This window comes from Cucurbita pepo, chromosome 7 (genome assembly GCF_057944985.1).
Source record: "Cucurbita pepo subsp. pepo isolate OVF chromosome 7, ASM5794498v1, whole genome shotgun sequence".
Classification (NCBI taxonomy): Eukaryota; Viridiplantae; Streptophyta; class Magnoliopsida; order Cucurbitales; family Cucurbitaceae; genus Cucurbita; species Cucurbita pepo.
The window spans coordinates 9263685-9284155 of NC_141804.1; the positions used below are offsets into that span (position 1 = coordinate 9263685).

At 37.9% G+C, this 20471-nt stretch overlaps 2 protein-coding genes and 1 pseudogene across 4 annotated transcripts; 2 read left to right on the plus strand and 1 right to left on the minus strand.

Annotated features, from left to right (window-relative positions):
* Positions 1-61: 61 nt before the first annotated feature.
* On the minus strand, positions 62-10687 carry LOC111798520 (putative lysine-specific demethylase JMJ16). Of its 3 annotated transcripts, XM_023681733.2 has the most exons (14): positions 10286-10687; positions 10073-10135; positions 7921-7978; positions 7508-7815; positions 7327-7398; positions 6941-7018; positions 6310-6834; positions 5921-6148; positions 5269-5430; positions 4703-5071; positions 2694-3915; positions 2487-2590; positions 920-1117; positions 62-768 (listed from the first exon to the last, which is right to left on the minus strand). In XM_023681733.2, the coding sequence occupies exons 4-14, from the start codon at positions 7805-7807 to the stop codon at positions 457-459; spliced, it is 3570 nt and encodes a 1189-aa protein (XP_023537501.1). In that variant the 5' UTR covers positions 7808-7815; positions 7921-7978; positions 10073-10135; positions 10286-10687; the 3' UTR covers positions 62-456. The 3 variants fall into 3 exon arrangements, with proteins under 3 accessions (XP_023537501.1, XP_023537502.1, XP_023537503.1); XM_023681734.2 differs by lacking the exon at positions 10073-10135; XM_023681735.2 differs by lacking the exon at positions 10286-10687 and having other exon boundaries at positions 9993-10135.
* Positions 10688-12973: 2286 nt separating this feature from the next.
* LOC111799098 (uncharacterized) lies at positions 12974-19568 on the plus strand. Its single transcript, XM_023682498.2, has 6 exons — positions 12974-13320; positions 13476-13653; positions 16346-16443; positions 18189-18285; positions 18986-19071; positions 19166-19568. Exons 1-6 carry the CDS (start codon positions 13072-13074, stop codon positions 19217-19219), a joined length of 762 nt encoding a protein of 253 aa, XP_023538266.1. The 5' UTR covers positions 12974-13071; the 3' UTR covers positions 19220-19568.
* Positions 13664-16339, plus strand: LOC147792035 (AP-4 complex subunit sigma pseudogene; annotated as a pseudogene).
* Positions 19569-20471: the final 903 nt, after the last annotated feature.

A 20471-nucleotide genomic window follows, 5' to 3' on the forward strand; every position in this document is an offset into this window, starting at 1 on the left:
CTTACTTCAACTTCTCCACCACCGTCGTTATCCATAGTTAAACTTTCGAGACGTCGGGACGTTCAAAGAGAAATCAAATCAAACTATTTCACTCAAAGTTTATAATTTCAGCTTACATTCAATGAAATCTATTGTTTTCAATGTACAAAATCCAAATTAGATAGAACCAAAGGATGTAAATCCAATTGGGTTTATTGAATTTGAAACCAAAGGTTCTCTCTCTCTCTCTACACTAAACCTTTAAATAGAATGTTGATTCGGAGGAACGCCCCACTTCCCTTCCCGTTCTTTCCTCTCGAAGTTAGAACTTAGAATCACGAGGCTAAAAGAAGCATGTACAAGAAAGAACCTGATACTGATACCGATACTGATATCAACAGCTCGTATTTACACCAGTTGATTAACGCCGCCACCCTAAGTTCAGTCGAATCAAAATACTGAACCAACAATGAAGAATCATCTGCGATGACTTTGAATCTCTTCGTTAAGAAGAGTCAGCACGTCTCGATCAACTGTTGACCTATTATCATTTAAAAGAGTATAGAGTGAGTTTAGTTCTTCCGGGTTTGCCTTCTTCAACAATCCCCTAAGTACTATATCGACTCTACTAGGCCTAGGATTGGCCTCGTGATTCCTTTCGGTTGTTTGCAAGTTTCGACTAATTTCTGTCGACTGAGATAGTTGTGGATTGTGTACACGAGGCCGAGAATAGGGCCGAGAGTCCCAATACTCACAACATACTCGATTTTGATCAATCGCCTCAATGGCCTGCGTAAGTACATAACAGTGCACCAATATGAGAAGCCTATTAAACTATGAAGAATAGATATTAGAGCGACCCGTGCACGAGGCACCTAGATACCGTGTGTTCGAGAGAGATCATGAAGTGAATAACAGACGCGTTTAAGAAGTGATTTACCTGAACAATTGCCGGTGAGGTAAACCCGAACATTTCTAACCCATCTAAGCTCCCGGGAGGCTGTAGAGGAGGGAGATTTGTTCGACCCAACTTATGTTGCTTCGCGATTTCGTGATTGACTCGGTTTCTAACCAACTCCCAACATCTGCAAGCAGAAACATGAACGAATACCTCACTTGGACAATGCTCCAAAACAACCTGTAAAGAGATTAAAGAATCTAAGTATAATAGATATCCAATGACAATCACAAAATATAAACTTGAACTCAAGAAACAAGCAACAATCAGACAAGCAATACAAGACACTTGAGAGTGGAACTTGACTATAGTTAAAAGATAGAAAACAATGTTCTCTTAAAGAGAATAATTAGCGACTACGGCATAGATGATCACCTATGGCTTACTAAAACGTCGGTTGGGGAGGAGAACGAAGCATATTTTATAAGGGTGTAGAAGCCTCCCCCTAACAGACGCGGTTTAAAAAAACATGAGGAGAAGTCCGAAAAGAAAAGCCCAAAGAGGACAATATCTACTAGTGGTGGGCTTGGTCTGTTACAAATGGTATCAGAGATAGACACCGGGCGATGTGTCAGCGAGGAGGCTGAGCCCTGAAGGGAGGTGGACACGAGACGGTGTGCCAGCAAGGATGTTGGGCCCCGAAGGGGAGTGGATTGTGAGATCTCATATCGGTTTGGGGAGGGGAACGAAGCATTCTTTATAAGGGTGTGGAAACCTCTCCCTAATAGATAGACGCGTTTTAAAGAACCTTGAGGGCAAGCCCAAAGAGTACAATATCTGCTAACGGTGAGCTTGGACTGTTACAAATGGTATCAGAGTCCAACATAGGGCAATGTGCCAGCAAGGAGGCTGAGCCCTGAAGGGGGGTGGACACGAGGCGGTGTGCAAGTAAGGACGTTGGGCCTCGAAGGGGGGTGGATTGTGAGATCCCACATCGGTTGGGAAGGAGAACGAAGCCTTCCTTATAAGGGTGTGGAAACCTCTCCTTAGCAGACACGTTTTAAAAATCTTAAGAGAAACTCGAAAAGGAAAGGCCAAAATGGACAATATATGCTAGAGACTTTCCCTCAAGGTTTTTAAAACGCGTCTACTAGGGAGAGGTTTCCACACCCTTATAAAGAATGCTTCATTCTCCTCCCTAACCGAGGTGGGATCTCACAACTTCTCTCCATGAAGCATCCTCAATGTATCCACTCTTTGTATCCGAAGATATATTCAATGAGTTGACATACAAGATCATACAAAAAGATATATTCAATGAGTTGTTTCCGAACGATGAACTACTCTCCTTTTTCAATCACGGTCGTACCGTATTGCGGACATTATCTCGGAAGGAGCTGACAAGCTAAGTCTAGAACGAAAAAGCCATCGAGAAAAGGATAAGGAAGTGAGGTGATGTAGAGAGAACGGAGGGCGCAACAAGAAATACAAAAAGATACGTATAATCACAAAAAGTCGTATAGTCTTCACTCTAAGAAGTGACAAGAAAGAAAAAAAAAATACGAAGTTCAACGAAATTAACGCTAAAGATCAAGGTTAAAAAATTTACCATGAAAAGAGGTCCGTCCCGTCCAACATCGAGAATTTCAGAAACGTAGTAACATACAGTTGACGGATCTAAAACGCTTATATACTTGACCCGGCTCTTAAATCCTGCAAAATAAACATAAGTACGTAACGAGTGAAAGTGGGTCATAGTTAACACATCGAGGTAACAATCGATCTAATGAAACCTGTAAAACAGAGATTTCAATACCTTTTGGAAAAATGGCCCGACTGTTCGACCAAGACTTTCCCGAGATCACGTTTCCATATTCTAAAGGCTCGACATTGCAGTTAATCCTCCGAACGACCTTCGCCATTCGAGGACCCTTTTGCCTCAAGAATCTGTCCACATTAGCACAAGAAGTAGCGCTTGTTCCGACGTTTCCCGGCTTAGCCTCGATCGGTTTTCCAGAGCTACACATTTGTGGTTTTTGAGAATCAGTGTCCGTTGAAGCTCGAAATAATATATTACTATGACCTAATCCGACTTCTGAAAAACTATTGTTCTGAACGGCATTAGCTGCATTTCTAACCGCGTTTGGAGACTGTTTATTATTTAAAGGTTCAACGCTCGATTGACAACTATTCGATGTCCTGTCTTCCTTTTCGACCATGGTTGTTGCATCGGTCACCGGGGTACGCAAGATTGCATTTTCATTGTAGTTGCACAGGCTAGCCTTAGAATCAACCTCAGCGAACCGATCGGAACTTTCAGCTAAACCATTTGAAATCGTCTTCTTATACTCATCGCCTTCATCATCACTTAGTAGAATGACATTTTCAGGACACGTTTTATGCATTCGACTTTTCGCTTCTACCAAATTCAGAGCATTTGTATTGGTTGACACGAGTTCATGGTTTTCGCTTTTCACCTCAGATTTACGATTTTTCTGCTCGACTTCCTTCCCAGATCCATTAAGTGTAGAAACTACCTTCTTATCTTCTAGATATGAAGCAGTAACTTCGGATACCTTTTCGGCACGGTGAGACGGGCTGTCAATAGCAGTTAGAGTTGGCAATAATGAAGATCGAATCAAGAAATCTTCCAACCGAGAATTCACGAACGACTTGGTTGATGATTGAGAATTCAACTCCCTCGATGAACTAAGCGCCAAACCGAGATCCTGCCTAGCCCACCTGTATATTGCACTTAACTTTCCTTCCAATGCTTCAAGAAGTATGTTCAATTCACTGATATCATAACGAAAGAGAAAAAATTTCTCTTCCCATGCACAAGAACACAACTGGTTTGCATGATTCAAGCACACATACTTATCTGGTGAACAACGGCACCCAACTGCAGATAGATGCAAGTCAAAGAGGCATGAACTGCATTCCCTCTCATTAGAGGCATCAAAGTTGCTTTCCATCTTCATTGCCCGAGAAGAACTGCACGGAATGTTCCTCCGTGCACACTCCAGCTCAACACGTGTCTGCCAAACAACGCAACTCAGAACGTTTATTTATGTCCATTAGACTATTCGAACGGGGAAATTCTCGATCAATGTATTATATAACTACGTGTTACAGCTCAAGCCCACTGCTAGCAGATATTGTCCTCTTTGGACTTTCCCTTTCGGGCTTCCCCTCAAGGCTTTAAAACACATTTGTTAGGGAGAGGTTTCCACACCCTTGTAAAGGGTGTTTCGTTCTCCACCCCAACAGATGTGGGATTTCACAATCCACCCCTTTCAAGGCCCAGCGTCCTCGTTGGCACTCATGTCTACCAAACAACGCAACTCAAAACATTTATTTATGTCCATTAGACCATTCGAACAGGGAAATTCTCAATCAATGTATTATATAGTTGCGTGTTACGGCCTAAGCCCACCGCTAGCAGATATTGTCCTCTTTGAGCTTTCCCTTTCGGGCTTCCCCTCAAGGCTTTACAACACGTCTGCTAGGGAGAGGTTTCCACACCCTTATAAAGGGTGTTTCGTTCTCCACCCCAACCGATGTAGGATTTCACAATCCACCCCCCTTCAAGGCTCAACGTCCTCGCTGGCATTCATGTCTCAATCAATGTATTATATAGCTACGAGTCTTTAAACTAATGCATTCGGACAATAATAACCAAGTATAGTTATTATACATGGAAAACGAACCACGTTTGCCCATCGAAATTACTTTTAACATCAACTTCCATAAATAAATAAGAACCCTTTGTTCAGATTTAACTGACCAGTAAATATGAGTAACAGAGAGAGAGCTAGGATTTACCTTGAATGCTCTTGCTAGGACTCCATCTTTTCCACAAACATTATTCCATCTTAAGTTATCCAAAGTGTTTCTTTTCTGTAAATTAAGCTCCCAGTGTGCTCTCACAGCTTCCCTCGCTGCACCGAGCAATAGTTTATCGTGGGAAATAGTAGTTCTTCGTCCCTGCTCACGATATAATTCTACGGCGATTTGACCATGGGGCAACCAGTCAACCGGAGCTACATTAACTGCCTCGGCACAATTGAAACCACTGTTGAATCCCGAATGGTATGCACGAGGGAAGGTCAAAACAAACTCTCCAGGATTCTGAATACACCTATATACAGGTACACCCTCAGATTTCAGTATGGACGGAGAAAGTTGCGTAACCTGCTCAATAATAAAACTTCGAAGTTTAGGCCGACATTTTGATCGTTGCTACTGGCAAATATCAAAGTTGAAAAAACTCGCAGCCTTCGTGTTCATTTAAGACTTTAAGTAAAACAGGTTCTTTGATGTACTTGGATGTATAAACCGTGAGAACATTATTAGGAACAAGACCACTTTAAATTAGGGAAGAAACTTGCCAATTTATGAAGTAAATCGGGTTGTTCGTCGAAGAGATCAGGTAAATGCTTTCTCATAGCCTCTTCTAATTTACCGGCACCGTTTCCTGGAACTCCGTACCATACTTTGGGATCTCCCCAGTGCAAGTAATTCAGAGAGTAGAGGTGGTGATCTTCAACGTGCTGCAAATATACATCTTAAAACATGTGAGCAAACAATTCAAGCAGCTACTGAACAATTTCGTGGGATGTAATATTCATGATGTTTACAAAACACCTGAAAGGTATAACTATAGGAAGTAAAGATATTAGACAGTTCACACCAAGATATCACTCGGTAAACATCTCTCTAAAGTCCCTCTCCCTAGCAAGAGCGAACCAACTTCGCAAAGAACGGATTCCAAACATCATATGACACACTACAACTCCAGAGAACGTGGTCAAGATCCTCAACAACCAGACCAAGGTACGCACCTTCGCCAGCACCTTCGCCAACACAATGACCTTGCCCACAAGGTACTTTTTGGGGCTAGGATGACTCGTTTTATTTCATTCATCAATGAAACTGTCTTTCCTCTCGAAAAGAAATAAACGATGAAAAATTCCTTCCATAACCACACGTGCAGAGGAAAAGTAGAAAATGACGTCATAATGAAGAAATAAGTAACCTCACCCAGCAAAAGGACGAAAAGCACATCCCAATATACAGCCATGGTACCAAGACTCCAGATATATTACTGCTCTCATAGCTAAGGACCGAACCGGGAAGCTTCGGAAAGTTATTCAGGTTCCAGCCAGATTTTACATACTTATCGTCATCTGATGTATAGCCCTCTTGACAGCAACTCTTCGGAAAACCGCTGCCGAACTCTCCAGTTTCTAAATCAGCCCCATAGAGCACCTAACGAGGAGAAAAAAGAAAAACAAAAAGTTTAGATCGATGAATTACGGTAGAGCGGTGGAAATATATACGAAAAATAAATAGATCTTCTTGAGAAAATTGTACAGAGCATGTAAAGAAAGACAGAAAAAGAATTCAAATATTGACACTCAAATACAAACCTCGATCTCTTCCGTTGGCTTCTCTACCATCCGCCAATATTCACCCTCAATATTTTCCACAGACGGTTTCCAATGCTCGTTCTCTTGCAGCATGGAGGGATTACATCCCTTAGCGGTATCATGGAGTGGTTTACTAAAATACTGAGACTTAAAGTCATCGGCATATTTTTTAAACGATTCTAAAGTAAAATCTGTACCAGGATCAAATCCAAATCTTTCTGTCGCACGAGACCCCGCATCTTCATTTTTTCCATTTAAGGTGGTAACATCAACCCCCTTTCGATTAACCCTCCTCCTTTTCCGTCTCATTTGATTGCAAACTCTAAAGTTCTTTCTTATTGAATCCCGATTCTGAAGCTTATCGATCCTTTGGACACGAGTTGCAAATTTAGAATTCTCCCAAATATGTTTCTGCTTCAGCGGGCATGGAGGTTTCCAAGAAGATGGCGGGACAATACGACAAATCCCATATGGTTCTGCTTTTGTTCGTATGCTTGCTATATATGTCAAAGTATCTTCAAATTCCTGCCACAATTGTGACAAATTTGAAAGTTAGAAAATTCACAGCAGTAAACTTCAAATAGAGGGCCAAAACGTGATAATACACGAATCCAGAAGCGTTGATAAACACCTCTTCATTTGGGTAAAACACAGGAGCGGCCTCAAGGTCCGGCCGGCAGGATTCTTCTGGACGCCATCTCGCAACAACCTGTTCCAAGATTACACTCAATCAAACATTCTCAAGAAAAGGTATTGATAGAAAGAGCAGCAAAAACGGCTAGTTGATCGGTTCAATTTAAAGAATCGCATCATATTCATTCTTGATCATTCGAACTACTAGCCTCCCTTCCATTATTCTGTGACTAACGATTTGTGTTTCGAGCTAAATTAAGAACTTTTGGAAATCTGACACGACTGATTTGAATTTCTTAAATGCAAGTTAAGAAAAATATCCATCAAACTAAAATGTTTCTATACATTAAATAGTTATAAATGAAGGTTGATATGAGTGATGACCTTTTGGCAATTATTACATTGAGGACATCCACGGATGACCCCCTTCGAAAGAGGCGGCCTTGACGAAAAATTCTGCAACCAAAACCATGGAAAAGGCTTAACAAAAATATCGCAATCCCGAAAAGGAAAACAAAATTAAAACATAAAGAAGAATACCGCAACAGAACAATCAAAAACTAACCTGATCAACGCGCTTAGTATCAAGCTTGTCGTCGGAACAGTACTCAAATTGTCTGTAGTTTATACATGGTTTACGTCGGAGGGCCCTTGTTACTTTTGGAACATCGGCAATTTCTACCTCAGTTTCCACTTTAACTGGTTGTGACTCGGAGATGGTCGGCAAACTAACTGGGACGTGAGCTTTTTCATGATTGTGCACTTTCCCTAGAGGAAATGATATATATGACTCGAAACCTGGTGGAACTGATGGAAAGTCATCACTATCTTCTTCCACAGAAACTCGTATAAGCTCTGTCCCCATATCACAGTCTATGGAGGAAAAAGAAGGAATATAAGCCTTCCATGTGTTCATTGTACAAAGATTTGTCAATCAAAACGATCTCGAATGCAACTTTTTAGCTACATACAGCTTACCCCGAAACTAGAGCAACTATGTCACGTGTAAGAAAAACCGTATCTAGTACCACCATATCTGCAAAACAACCAAACATTTCAAAGTTAAGTCCATGATAACAACCACTCAGCCTTCCCAACTCCCAGCACCGGCCGGTGGCAAACACAAGATATGTTATTAACTATATTAATTCAAGACGTTCTAACTTGCAAAATTATTAACATGGTAGCTTATTTTCATTTCAGACTCGAACAATCAAAGCCATGAACCAAAATAAGCATTTGGAGCATTAAAAGAAATGAGACACATTATTGTAAGAAACATAAAACTACATGACTGGTCAAAACAAGACAAGAACGGCAAAAAAATGTGAAAAGTATCATGAGATCCCAACATCGATTGGGGAGGAGAACGAAACATTCTTTATAAAGGTGTAGAAACCTCTCCCTAGCAGACGCGCTTTAAAAACCTTGAGGGGAAGCCGAAAAGAAAGCTAAAAAAGGACCATATTTGCTAGCGGTGGACTTGGGCAGTTACAAATGGTACCAAAGTCAGACATCGGGTGATGTGCCAGCGAGGAGTCTAAACCCCGAAGAAGGATGAATTGGAGGGTCCCACATCGATTGTAAAAGAAAATGAGTGCCAGCGAGGACGTTAGGCCCCGAAGGGGGGTGGATTCTAAGATCCCATATCGGTTGGGGAGGAGAACAAAACATTCTTTATAAAGGTGTGGAAACCTCTCCCTACCAAACGCGTTTTAAAAACCTTGAGGGGAAGCCCGAAAGGAAAGCCCAAAGAGGACAATATCTGCTAGCGGTGGACTTGGGTGGACTTGGGCATTTACAAATGGTACCATAGCCAGACACTCCGGGCAATGTGCCAGCGAGGAGTCTGAACCCCGAAAAGGGATGAATTGGAGGGTCCCACATCGATTGTAAAAGGAAACGAGTGTCAGCGAGAACGTTAGGCCCCGAAGGAGGGTGGATTGTGAGATCCCATATCGGTTGGGGAGGAGAACGAAACATTCTTTATAAAGGTGTGGAAACCTCTCCCTACCAGACGCGTTTTAAAAACCTTGAGGGGAAGCCCGAAAGGAAAGTCCAAATAGGACAATATATGCTAGCGGTGGACTTGGGCATTTACAAATGGTACCATAGCCAGACACTCCGGGCAATGTGCCAGCGAGGAGGCTGAACCCCGAAGGGGGGTGGATTGGAGGGTCCCACACCGAAATGAGTGTCAGCAAGGACATTGGGCCCCGAAGGGGGGTGGATTGTGAGATCCCACATCGGTTGGGGAGGAGAACAAAACATTCTTTATAAGAATGTGGAAACCTCTCCTTGAGGGAAACCGAAAGGGAAAAGCCCAAAGAGGACAATATCTACTAGCGGTGGACTTGGGTAGTTACAAATGGTACCAAAGCCAGGCACTAGGCGATGCGCCAGCGAGGAGGCTGAACCCCGAAGTGGGGTGGATTGGAGGGTCCCACATCGAAATGAGTGTCAGCAAGGACGTTGGTCCCCAAAGGGGGGTGGATTGTGAAATCCCATATCGGTTGGGGAGGAGAACGAAACATTCTTTATAAGAACGTGAAAAGCTCTCATTGAGGGAAAAGCCCAAAGAGGACAATATCTGCTAGTGGTGGACTTGGGTAGTTACAAATGGTACCAAAGTCAGACACTAGGCGATGCGCCAGCGAGGAGGCTGAACCCAGGGGGGTGGATTGGAGGGTCCCACATCGAAATGAGTGTCAGCAAGGACCTTGGGCCCTGAAAGGGGGTGGATTGTGAGATCCCATATCGGTTGGGGAGGAGAACGAAACAAGAGTGTGGAAACCTCTCCTTGAGGGAAACCGAAAGGGAAAAGCCCAAAGAGAACAGTATCTACTAGCGATGGGCTTGAGTCGTTACAAGTACAACACGCCCCGTTTACAACTTCAACACAAATAACGTAAATATCATCCCGAAAAATAAACCCTAAAGTTCAAACAACCAAGTTTCTAAAATTTGGTAATCAAACAAGGCTGGAAAATTGAAAACGAACAAGAATTAACAAGCCACACATCTTCCAACCGATCAAAAGGCAAACATACCAATACCAAAACTATTTTCTTTTAAACAAGAAATATCATTAACAGAGCTATCAGGTATTTGAACAAGAACAACTCTGTACCATTCATCACTGTTCTCCAATTCCCAAGCAGAAAATGCAACCCAGAAGAATCCAGCAAGACCCCTTTATTCATTCCATTAAAAACAACAAAAATTCCAGAACAGGAACAAAAAAAAAAAAAAAAAAAACCCTAGAAATTCAAAATCAAATCAGAAAAAAAGGGTCAGAACCCAAATGATCCGATCTAACCCTAACAAGACAAACAAGACTAACCTTTCAGGGTATGCCCTAAACAATCGAATCCACGAAAATTCACCAAGAATCCATGAAAATTCCAGAGAATATGAATAAAAAAGAACAATTAGTAGCTTCCCTAAGCAGCCAAGACAGTGGAGAAGGGTAAATCCGGAAGGAAAATTAATGAAGTACAAGAATTGAAATGGATATGAATGAACAAAAAAACAGAATCCCAGACATTTCAGAAACTTGTAGGAAAAAACCCTAACTCAAAAGGGGTAAACCATATATAGGTAATAGATTAAATGCCCTTTTTCCATGGTTTTCTTCTGGGTTTAATTAAAGTAATAATCTCCACAAAGAAAGAACGAAAGGGGAAAAAAATACGTCGTTTTGGTTTTTTGTTTCAGATGAAGACTAGGGATTAGTCATCAATTTGGTGCCCTACAAAAAAGGGTATTTGATGAATTAAAATGAAAAAAATAATCAGATTCTAATTTTTATTATTTCTTTTGATTTTAGTGAAGAAAGTTAAATAAATATTATGGAGAAAGATAAATTTATTAAAAAAATATATATGTTTATTTACTGAAAAAAAAAAATTAAAAACAAGTGTGGGACGGATGGGGACATTTTCGTAAATACAAATTTCTTTTAGGGGTAAAAGAGTCAACTAAATAGGGAATTGGAACATTTTCGTAAGTATATTTTTTTTTAGGGGTAAAAGAGTCGGCTTTATAAATTTATTAAAAAAAGAAATATTATGTTTAATTTACTGAAAAAAAAAAGTGTGGAAGGGAAGAGGGACATTTTTGTAAATACAATTTTTTTTAGGGGTAAAAGAGTCAACTTCATAAATTTATAAATTAAAAACAAGTTTAGAAGGGAACATTTTCGTAAATATAATTTTCTTTTAGGGGTAAAAGAGTTAACTTTATACATTTATAAATTAAAAACAAGTGTGAAGGAACATTTTAGTAAATACAATTTTTTTTAAGGGTAAAAGAGTCAACTTAATAAATTTATTAAAAAAACAACCGTGGAAGGAGATGGAGACATTTTCGTAAATACAATTTCTTTTAGAGGTAAAAGAGTCCATTTATAAATTTTATTAAAAAAGATTATGTTTAATTTACCGAAGAAAAAAAATAAGTGGGGAGGGGAATGGGAACATTTTCGTAAATACAATTTCTTTTAGGGGTAAAAGAGTCCACTTAATAAATTTATTTAAAAAAAATTATATTTAATGGACTCGTAAAAATAAAGTGGGGAAGGGATAGGGACATTTTCGTAAATACAGTTTTTTTTAAGGGGTAAAAGACTGAACTTCATAAATTTATTTTAAAAAAATTATGTTTAATTTACTGGAAAAAAAAAAAGTGAGGAGGGGAATGAGAATATTTTCGTAAATACAATTTCTTTTAGGGGTAAAAGAGTCCACTTAATAAATTTATTTGAAAAAAATTATGTTTAATTTACTGAAAAAAAAAGGAAGAGGAATGGGAATATTTTCGTAAATACAATTTCTTTTAGGGGTAAAAGGGTCCACTTAATAAATTTATTTAAAAAAAATATATGTTTAATTTGCTGAAAAAAGAAAGTAGGGAGGGGAATGGGAATATTTTCGTAAATACAATTTCTTATAGGGGTAAAAGAGTCCACTTAATAAATTTATTTAAAAAAATTATGTTTAATTTACTGGAAAAAAAGTGTGGAAGGGATAGGGACATTTTCGTAAATACAGTTTTTTTTAGGGGTAAAAGATTGAACTTTATAAATTTATTTAAAAAAATTATATTTAATTTACTGAAAAAATAAATAAATAATGGAAGGGAATTAGACATTTACGTAAATACAATTTTTTTTAGGGGTAAAAGCGTCAACTTTATACTCTACTTGGTCAATGTTGGTTTCCAAAGGGTAATTTAAAGTATAGGGTATTCATTGATACTATATTCTAAACTTTTGTTTTAGGTCTCCCCTAAAAATTTAGGGTAAATTAATAAAAAAATATTCGTATTTTTTTTTTCTTCAAAAATATTTTAAAAAATAGTTTTATGGTTTTTTTTAGGAATATTGGTAATATTTTATTTTAAAAATATTCTTAAATTTTAAACCTTAAAAAACGTCCACTCGACTCTAAAATGTATAGTTAATATCTGAAAAGATTAAAAATTTAAAAATACATTAATATTAGATTTAAAAATTACCCATGAAATTTTAAAAATAATATTTAATATTTTTTTATTTTTATAAAAGAATTTATAATTTTTATTTTTATCGATACTCCATTCATTATCTACAAGCATTTTTATTTTATTTTAAAAAATTTATGTGTATTTTTTAAATGTGGTATCAATGATAAAGTTATTTTTAAAATTTTAAACTATAAGAATTGCACACATAGCAACAAAAAAATATAACCGTGAATGGATGGAGACACATTTCTCACGCGAAAATAAAAATTATATTCCTCATCCTCAACCCCATTAAATACCCGTCCACCCAGATAACTTTATGTATAAATAAAAATAAAAATAAAAATATATTAAGACACAAAAAGAACTTATTATATAAAAATAAGTATATATATATATATATATATATATTATATACTTATTTTTTATTTACTTAGTAAATGAATTTTGTAAATTATAAAAAAAATTATTTGAAATGAATATTAAAATATATATATATATATATATATATAATGGTGAAAATTAATATCGCTACCGTGAAGGCTGATGATCGGCACCCTGAAAATCGGAACGTTCTGAGCCCTAATTTCGAAGCTAATTTTGAGTTCTAACAGCTCTTTGGCCATGGCGGGTCCTTTCTCGGCTCCTTCTGCAGCTTCTTCCTCATCAGGTGCCCAATTTACGTATTCAAATGGTTCTTACTTTCCTTTACCTTTCCATCTCCAGCAGTCTGCTCCAGCCGCCCCTGCTCCCCAGTATCCCACTCCCTATGTCGCTGCTCCGGCTCCTCCAGCAGTTCCACTTCCCGTCGCCTCCGTATATCCGACTCCTGCTCCCGCTCCGGCAGCTTACAATCTCCCTCAGTACCAGCAGGTAAGCAAAATCTGCATGCGATTGGAATTCGTGCTGCGGGATTGGGGTTTTGTTGTTTTGTGAATAGGGTTTGCGGGAAAATGTTATTCGGATGGACAGGGATTTGTTTAGATGAATTTATGGTGTAATTTTATCATTTTCCTTTGAATAAACAGGCCCAACAACTATTTCAAAGGGATGCCCAAACGATAACTCCGGAAGCTCTTGAGAGTGTTAAAGCTGCGCTTGCAAGTAGTGAGATCGAGCATAAAGCAGAAACAAAAAAGAAAGCTATTCCTCGCAAAGCTGCTGGTCAATCTTGGGAGGACCCAACACTTACTGAGTGGCCTGAAAGTATGGATTGTCTACTTTATTTGATTTCATGTATTTGCAATTACTGGCTTGTTTTGGCGTGCATTGTTTTTTCTTAATTTTTTTTTTTTCTCTTAGGAATAGTTACATATAATTGATTTAGGAATAGTTACTTATAATTGATTTTGATGTTTGATATCAACTTGGCGTGCATTGTCTACCTGAGATGATGAGGAACAGCCACTTAAGAATTGTGTGAGCAGAAAGGGGGTAGAGGTTTCAAATGAAATGCATTGATTGAGTCGGTGAAAAGAAAAATGGGGATTAGATTCATTCTCATGGTGAACAAGCATGGCCAAAAACCCGCCTTGCTCATTATTATGGACATCTTACTCTCGAAGAATGTCGAGCTCTTGAGGGTGAAATTGTTTAGAAATGCCTCCTTTGTTATAATAGGTTCCTTTTGTCAAGCATTGGTGATGAAAACGAACTGGGAATTTTGGAAATCATTTGCTTTTTGGTGGAAACCATGGACTGTCATTTTGGGCATGTGTGTGAGCTAGATATAATGTTCCATCTAGATAAAAAGCACATTTCTTAATGGAGAAAATGGTCATGAATGGATTTATTGTAGAAACAAGCGAAGTGTAAATCCTATCCCCAATACAGTTGATGGATAAAACATCATAAAAGTTATGAATTTTTATCTTTGGTGCAAAGTTTTAGTAGGCCTATGTGTTGTATCAAATAAATGAATGAATTGATTTGGTGTTGCTCTATTCAAACAAGAATTTGAAGACATTGATTTGAAGCGTGAGCGACATACAAGGTTAGAGAGACTAGTTGATGATGGTTGTCGTAGAAGGTCTCATATTCAATATTGATTTTGAGAAAGCCTACAATCAAGTTGTTAGGAATTTCCAGACGAAGTCCCTAGAGAAAAAAAGGTTCAAATGGAAATGGAGAGATTGGATTGGAGTTGTTTAAGATCGATTGATTTCTCAATTTCTACAATGGGAGGCTGATTCACAAGATTTTTGTAGCTAGAGGCTTGAAAAGAGGATATCTTCTCCATCCCTTATTGTTCATTCTGATAGTAAATTTTTTGAGAAAGTTGGTCTTTAATAGTGTTGAGAAGGATTTAGTGGAGCGTTTTAGGGTGTGTTTTGAGAGGCTCCATTTGTGAGATCTCACATCGGTTGAGGAGGAGAACAAAACATCCTTTATAAGGGTGTGGAAACCTCTCCCTAGCAGACGCATTTTAAAAACCTCGAGGGGAAGCCCAAAAGGGAAAGCCCAAAGAGGACAATATCTATTAGCGGTGGGCTTGGGCCGTCACAAATGGTATTAGAGCCAAACACCGGGCGATGTGCTAGCAAGGAGGTTGAGCCCTGAAGGGGGGTGGACACGAGGCGGTGTGCCAGCAAGGACGCTGGGCCCCGAAGGGGGTGGATTGGGGTGGGGGGTACCACATCGATTAGAGAAGGGAACGAGTGCCAGCGTCCTCGCTGGGCCTCGAAGGGGGTGGATTGCGAGATCCCACATCGGTTGGGGAGGAGAACGAAACATCCTTTATAAGGGTGTGGAAACCTCTCCCTAGCAGATGCGTTTTAAAAACCTTGAAGGGAAGCCCGAAAGGAAAAGTCCAAAGAGGACAATATCTGTTAGCGATGGGCTTGGGCTGTTACACCTTCTCTCGCACCTTTAGTTTGCTAATTGCATCCTCTTTTATGCTCAGGGAAGGAGAGTTCCTTTAATAATCATGATGGATTTTTGTCCTCTTTGATGCTGTTTCAGGCCTTAAGATAAATAGAGGGAATAGTACTATCATTGACTTAATTATGATCCATCTAAAGTGGATTCTTGGGCATCTTCGGTGGGTTGTGAGGTTAGTCAACTCCCTTCCCTTGCATGTATTTGGGTCTTCCCCTAAGGTGGTAGTCCAAAGAGTGGTTCTGGAACCCTGTGGTGGAGTAAATCCAAAAAGGGTTCTTTTCTTGGAAAAAAGAAAGGTTTTTCTTTCTTTAAGCAAGGGAGACTTCCCTTGATTCAGTCTGTGTTGAGTAAGATTCCTATATATTTCCCCTCTCAGTTCAAAATCTCAATTTCTGTGAGTAGAAGCATAGAGCCTTATGAGGAACTTTCTACGGGATGGAGTTGATAAGTGTGAGGGTTCACATGTGGTAAGATGGGAGATTGTTTTGAAGTTGATGGTGGTTTAGAGTTTAGGCATTGATACTTTGAGATTATTTAATAAGACTTGTGCCAATTTTCTAGGGAATCTAAAAATCATTATGAGTAGGTATGGACCACACATTTTTGAGTGAGCACTAAGCAATGGATTAAAAGGTTTTGGCAAAAATATTTGGACCATTGTGGCTGAAGGCTTCCCTTAGCTTTTCTAGTTCATTAAGTGTTTTGTTGAGAATGGGTCTGATACTTATTTTAGGGAGGATAAGTTGGGTTGGTGGCAAGCCTCTTTGTGAGTTGTTCCCACAATTGTGTCACTTGTTTGAGAAGAGGTTGCATTCAATCGCCTTGGCGTTGATCTCCTCCCATCCTTCCCCTTCGCTTTTTTTGGACTTTCGTTATCCTCTTTCTAATCATGAATATTTGGAGGTTGTGGGCCTTGGTGTACACTCTTAAATTTTTAGATTGGGATGTAGTTTTAACTTTTATCTTCCTCAGCTAGAAGTATTTCTTACTTTGGATAAATGTCCATTGTTGTTTGCAGATGATTACCGTCTATTTTGTGGTGATCTTGGTAATGAAGTGAATGATGACGTGCTCTCTAAAGCATTCTCACGATTTCCTTCCTTTAACATGGCTAGAGTAAGTTTATTTTTTTCCAACATTCTACGTAATTCACCTTTTATTTTCACTTTTTTTTGGCATTCTGCGCAATGAGTAGTTTCCTTGAAGTGCTTTGATTTGTTTAAAAGGTGGTAATGCATCAGATACCTATGTATATACATTTGCATGTGGTTATGATTATGAAAGCATTTGAGGTTTCTGATATGTCCATGGGTTTCTATTCCTTGAATCTCCTTGTTTTTTTTTTTTGTTTTTTTTGTTTTTTTTTTTTGTAGTTTTTACGTTTTAATCCTTTTCTAGTAAAAGAAAAAGAAACTTTTATATTTGTTTTGTTTTGGTTCTTAAATTTTTAAATATTTGGTTTAGCTTAAGCTTTCAAATGTTCTTTTTTCACCCCTTAAACTGTTGATAATAAACTAATTTAGTCGTGGCTGTTTTTGCTTCTTCTTCTATGTTTGTAATCATTTTGGATTTTCTAACCTGCTATTTATTATTAATGTTTTCATTATTATGATGATGAGCTTTCACAGAGAGTAATGGAAGAATACAAAAGGGCATACAAAAAATCAGTCCGATAAGTTGACCTGCTATCTATGGCTTCAAAAACTTATTTATACGGATGTTTACTCGACTAATAAAGACATAAAGATATGGTTTTCTTATGCAAATTTGAAGGACTAAGTAGAATATTTGAAAGACCAAAATGAATTAAGTATACAAGTTGCAGAAGTAAAATAGGATTCAAACCTATTTTTCATGTTTCTTAGATATTATTGTGAGGATCAAGAATTTTACTTAAGGAGGACATGATCATCTGATTGGGACTTGTGCAGCTGGAACCTCTGTATGAAGCTTTTATCCCTTAGAAATTACCGGGTTCATGGACTAGCTTGAGTTGTAACATGGTTGAGTCATTTAAGCTTGTCAGATACAGGTTAGCCCTCGAGCTATTAAAAGTGGGTCTTTTTTTTTTCTTGGTAGTTTGACCATCTTATTGCTTCTGATGCGGTACGAGGAACGTTACTTGAAATTGGCACAATACTATCCATGCAATTTTTTGACCAAGGGGCATGTAGACTATGGAAACTATCGTTTTGAAATACTATTCTTTTAACATTCATTTATGAATCTTGAAGATAAGAGCTGTTATAATGATGGGCCCTGTGATTTCCCCATGTCAGTCGGTGCATATACACGTGGCTTGTGGTCATTGTAGAGTCATACCATGAAATATGGTTATCTTCTTTCCCATTCCATATATGATATTGGGTGGGTCCTGTCATGGAAGAGTTGCTTGATTTTATGCTATTGTGTTGGTTATAATATCACGGGTTGAATTCATAATTTATTTCTCACGAACATTTGCAGTTTTTGAAGAACAATCCATTTCTAGGGCATTGCCCAATTGTTTTAAAGGGCTCCAATACCATAATTTTATGTGTGAACATGTTGGAGCCATTCTACCGATTTCATGGGGACAACTGCTCGACTCTATTACATTTAGTTGTCCAATATACTAGTTACTCTGCAAATTGACCTAATGTTTACCCCATGTCATAATTTTTTGGGATCGATCTACCATTTGATGCATCAAAACAATTTCGATCCTTCTCTTGGAAAACATACTAGCCGATGACTTTGTAGAGTGACCCAAAATATTTCAATATTTTATTTATGGTTTATATTTGGGGATTACATTTTTCTCTGTGGAATATTTTCTTTTTACCAACTGATTAACATAACATGCATATAATTGGTTTTAGGTTGTTAGAGATAAGCGAACTGGTAAAACCAAGGGCTATGGATTTGTTAGTTTCTCCAATCCTACTGACCTTGCTGGAGCACTCAAAGAAATGAATGGTAATTACTCTGATTTTAGTTCTATATGGATCCTGTAGTTCTTTCATCTCTCTGTTGGACTTGTGCTTCTTGTTCAAATCTCACGACGCGTCTTGCGTATATCTGAATCCGTTCCTTTTTTCTTTTCTTTTTTCTGAGAAACTTTGCTTTCATAACATTGTTGATAAGAAAGTAGCCCTTCCTCAGCGATGAGGTGATATAGCTTGACAAGTTCAATTTAGGTTGTTATACAACATTGTTGTTCAAAAGATTTTGATTTTTTTTTTTTCTTTATATCTCAGAAATATTTTGTAGACAAATTTTAAGTTTTAGGTTTTGAAAGAAAATTGTTTTTTTGTATTCACAATTTGGTCAAGGAATTACTTTCTAAAAAAACACAATACATTGTTAGATAGACTCCAAATTTCTCTTATACCTTCCCTGGAGGAATTTTCCCTATGAATTATGAACGACATCGATCTATATGAACTAGCATGGATTAATCTCGTGGCCGAGTGCTCAAGCTTAGGTATCATCTAGGGTGTGCAGTGGCTAGAGTTTGGAAAGAAAATCGGGAGTTCGACCTGCTTCAATATCTCCCTTATATTTTCTAGAAAAACTCTGAAATCATTTAATCTCCCATTGTTAAATCCTCAAAGCCTCTTCTTTTGACGTCTATTCTATTTAAAAATTTATATGCTTAGACCCTTCTTCATCGCAGGCAAGTACGTCGGAAATAGGCCGATAAAACTAAGAAAGAGCAATTGGAAGGAGAGGACAGACTACGAAGCCCTGGGAAGATACAAGGTAAAGTTACGATCCATAGGGGTGTTCTTTTGCACCTTTATTTCTTGTTTTTTTTAGTGTTCAATGCTTTAACTCTCTACTAATTTAATGACAGAACCACACTCAAAAGAAATCAAAGCTTCCAAAGAAGAGTATCTTGCACAAGTAAGAATGATCTGCATCCTTTTATTTCTGTTTACGCCCCGAACATAATCGTCAATCAAGTGATCAGTATCATATGGATAAACCTGTGTTCGAAAATTTGGTGAAGTTAGTATCTGATAGGGCTTTCTGTTCTCTGCTCCATTTAAGTGAAGGGATTATGCATTAGAGAACATGTTTACCTTGAAGAAATCAATCTTGTAAAGTGTTGTGAGCCATTCTCTCTAGCTTTTTAATGAATCAATGTGAAATTACAGCTTTTTATCATTTTTTTAGCTTATATTACAGCTTTTATATATATGTATTTACTAAAGATAGCAATGATACTTTATAATAATGTCCTGAATTCTTCTTGATGTCACATTTTTAAAAGAATTATTGCACAAGTTTGATTGATTCTCTACCATAATTACCAAATGGAGACTGTTCAGCCTTCCTCTGGTTGCTTTTCCATCTAAGTGTTACCCGTGTGTTATGGAATACCCCCAACAATTTATTTACAATAGAATGTAAAAAAGATATAGAGATGTCCCGGGGGCGGGTATGACCCTGTTACGATCTCTATGAACTCAACAAGCTTAAAAATATCTATCGTTCATAGGTGTGATGCTTATTATTGGAGCGACTAGATGTTGCCTTCAGAGAAGAAATTATCGCAAAAAGGAATGCTGCATCGAGATGCTTCATGAAAAAATCGTCGAACGTAGAGTGAAATTTATTTACAATAGAATGTACAAAAATATAGAGATGTCCAGGCGGCGGGTATGAAGACAAGTGAGTCTTTATGAACTCGAGCTTAAAAATATCTATCTTCCATATGCGTGATGCTTATTATTGCAGTGTCGAGATGTTGCCTAAAGATAAGAAATTATCGCAAAAAGGAATAATTTTTTATTATTTTTTATTTTATTTTAATAGGAGCTAATAAAATATTCCTGAATTTGAAAATTCACAAAATGAAGTTTTAATTTATTTATTTCAGTTGGTTAAAATATATACCGATCAAACTTAAAGAAATTTTATTTTTATTATTTATATAGAAAAGTTTGAAATTACGTCAAGTGAAAGCCCCAAATTTATTTTGATTATGTTTTTTCAAAAGTTTATTACAATATTTAAAGGTGAGAGAGTTGAACCTATAAAATGAAGTAAATATAAGGGTTGAAAGAATGAACCAAATAAGATTAAACCCTAAGAGATTTCCTAGCCATAGTTAGTGTTAGATGAACACGACTCTCCACAATGGTATGATATTGTCC

Bases quoted from the DNA above. Each gene is read 5' to 3' on its own strand.
- LOC111798520 (XM_023681734.2), bottom strand. From the start codon at position 7,807: ATGGGGACAGAGCTTATACGAGTTTCTGTGGAAGAAGATAGTGATGAC. The intron at 5,072-5,268 runs GCAAGTTTCTTC...ATTATTGAGCAG, and splicing joins CCGATTTACTTCATAAATTG to GTTACGCAACTTTCTCCGTC. The intron at 1,118-2,486 runs GTAAATTTTTTA...ATCTCTTTACAG, and splicing joins GGGACGGACCTCTTTTCATG to GTTGTTTTGGAGCATTGTCC.
- LOC111799098 (XM_023682498.2), top strand. From the start codon at position 13,072: ATGGCGGGTCCTTTCTCGGCTCCTTCTGCAGCTTCTTCCTCATCAGGT. The intron at 13,321-13,475 runs GTAAGCAAAATC...TTGAATAAACAG, and splicing joins ATCTCCCTCAGTACCAGCAG to GCCCAACAACTATTTCAAAG. The intron at 19,072-19,165 runs GTAAAGTTACGA...ATTTAATGACAG, and splicing joins AAGCCCTGGGAAGATACAAG to AACCACACTCAAAAGAAATC.